This window comes from Microtus ochrogaster (assembly GCF_000317375.1).
Source record: "Microtus ochrogaster isolate Prairie Vole_2 chromosome 14 unlocalized genomic scaffold, MicOch1.0 chr14_random_2, whole genome shotgun sequence".
Taxonomy (NCBI): domain Eukaryota; kingdom Metazoa; phylum Chordata; class Mammalia; order Rodentia; family Cricetidae; genus Microtus; species Microtus ochrogaster.
This window is the reverse complement of record NW_004949097.1, coordinates 3,279,645-3,282,348: the sequence shown is the minus strand read 5'-3', so window position 1 is coordinate 3,282,348 and position 2,704 is coordinate 3,279,645. Positions and strand designations below refer to the sequence as shown.

Below are 2,704 nucleotides of genomic sequence, written 5' to 3'. Positions count from 1 at the left end.
ATATATATATATATATATATATATATATATATATATATATATATTGAAAGTTGATCTCACACTGTAGCTCAAGCTAGCCTGGAACTCACTATGTAGCCCAGGCTGACCTCTACCGATCCTCCTACCAGAGCCTTTCAAATCTACTAATGTTATCCTATAATTTTACTGCTAATATAATGAGGGTCGAACCTACATTTAAACAAAATATAGAGAAATGTGGATGACTTCGAAGCATCAGGTAGGGAAAGCATAAAATTCAAAATGCCCCAACAAATGCCTCTTTTTTAACCCTTGAAACTGAACTGCCCTGCAAGAAAGAAGACACACAGTGACTCATGGGTAATGACCATATATGTCAAAGAAATTCCTTCCAAACACTGGCTCTCAAGATGTAAAAACATCCATAGCAGATGCTCTCGAGAGAAGCTGAGCCTCTGGACTCTTCATATAATCCCGAACTGAGCGAGTTCATGCAGTTCCAGGTGGCTGAACGCTTCCCAGGGACAGATCACTGTGATGTCTGCAAGAGACAGGAGAATATCTCAGCCAAGCCCTCACCCAGAGGAGGAGCCCCGCCTACAAGAGGAAAAGACACCCTCCAAACAGCTACGCACACACCCCTCCATTCCTGGGAAGGTGTGTAGGATGGCCCCATAGCCAAGAAGGATGCAAGCAGTCACATAACTGTTACACATGCGCGCGCACACATACACCTGGGTATTGGGTTCATTTTGTACTCTCTTTAGGGAGGGGATGGAAGCTCAGTGCATCTCCCAAAAGCTGAGCCACCAAGAGGAGCATAGATGGGATTCTCATCAGGCCAAGGACTGAAATGAGAAGTGGGACCCTTCTGAGTTCCCATGGTCTGGATGGACTCTTTTCACTCATCCGAGGTGAGCTTCTCAGGCAAGCTTCTCACGGTTGCTCTTTATGTTTCCAGATGTCTGCATCAACATGTACAGAGAAACAACCTCAGAGCATCATCTAGTCATGTCTCTGGTTCGGGGAAGATGGCATTTCTCCTGTTTCCAGAGAAGCTGGCTCTAGCCCAAAAGTACCCTTACATAGATGGGGCTCAACCCAGGGCAAAGACCCCAGGCCTTGCCCCAGTGGGAATCTCTTTGCCTCTTTCCAGCGGGGAATTTATCTATCCTCTTGTGCATGTCTAAATTTACCTGAACATAATACAAAAATAATCTAAGAGCAACAAGTAAGCTTTAAAAAATAGCATAGGACCTAGTTAAGATCCAGGGTCACATGTGTCTACAAAGTTGAATGCACTGGTTACAGTGATTGGTACCATGTATCTAGTGTCCTAGACAAGTTCAAAACTTACATCCACCAAAAACCCTGACTATGCACACAGACACACACACACACGAGCTCAAACATGAATACAGAACAATTTTAGTCATTAGTGTTAATACCTGAAAGAAATCAAGATTTCTTCAATAGAATACACTCATAAAATAAAATGTTATTATCAGGAGCGCTTAGAGGTGAAGAGATAATTCAGTTGTTAAGAGCACCAGCTGCTCTTGCAGAGGTCTTGGGTTCAGTTCTCAGCACCCAAACAGTGTCTCACAACCATCTTTGACTCCAGTTCCAGAGGATCTGATGCCCTCTTTTGGCTTCCACTGAGACTGGGCACACACCACCGGCATAAACGTAGACAAGTAAGCATACACATAAAATGAAATAAATAATGAGCTATTGAACCATAAGAATACCGAAGGCACATGAATAAATATTGCCAAATTGAAGAAACTAGGACAGGAAAGCTAAATACTGTATAATTCTAACTCAGTAACATTTCAGAAAATGTAACAGTAATATCCAGTTTAAAACAAGCCTGCAGTGTCCAGAGGAGTACAGTTGGGGAAGGAAGCCATTCTCCAGTAGAGGTGAGGAAGTGTGTGGTACAATGAAACCAGTCTATGTGACACAACGATGACAGTTATGCAACCTTACACGATCACTAGAAGCCTTAGAGCCATATGGCACCAACAAGCCTCAAACTAGATGTGCTAAGGACTTTCGTCAAGACATCGAGAATGATTGACAGCAGCTCATCACACTCGGCAAACGTGCCAGACTCGTGCATTATGTTCATTTCTGGGAAAACAGGAGTGATGGTGGTATAAGTTCTCTGGCCCTGTTGCGAAAGTCTTCTGCAATCTAAAACTTCTTTTAAAAATAAGTGTTAATTTTTTTTAAGGACACCTATAGCAACTGCGGTCAGTATCTAATGAAGGAAAACAGTCCAGCCAACTAAAAGGATTTGCATCAGATACACTCAGTGTGTGCAGCCCTGTTCTTGGTGCTGTGTGCACCCATATCCTAGTGCTATGTGTACTCCCGTTCCTGGTGTGATGTGTGCCCCTGTTCCTGGTGCTTTGTGCACCCCTGTTCCTGGTGCTATGTGTACTCTTGTTCCTGATGCTATGTGAACCCTTGTTTCTGTTGCTGTGTGCACTCCTGTCTGATGCCATGTGCACCCCTGTTCCTGATGCCATGTATACCCCTGTTCCTCATGCTATGTGCACCCCTGTTCCTGATGCTATGTGTACCCATGTTTCTGTTGCTGTGTGTACTCCTGTTCCTGTTGTTGTGTGCACCCCTGTTCCTGTTGCTGTGTGCACCCCTGTTCCTTTGCTGTGTGCACCCCTGTTCCTGTTGCTGTGTGCACCCCTGTTCCTTTGCT

At 44.2% G+C, this 2,704-nt stretch overlaps 1 protein-coding gene across 1 annotated transcript in view; it reads right to left on the bottom strand.

Moving 5' to 3' along the window:
• Positions 1–443: 443 nt before the first annotated feature.
• The window catches only part of Pde6h (phosphodiesterase 6H), a 4,863-nt gene continuing 2,602 nt past the window's right edge, over positions 444–2,704 (bottom strand). The window contains exon 3 of the mRNA XM_005364531.2: positions 444–520. Within this exon, the coding sequence (XP_005364588.1) occupies positions 444–520 (77 nt within the window). The remainder of the gene's footprint in view (positions 521–2,704) is intronic.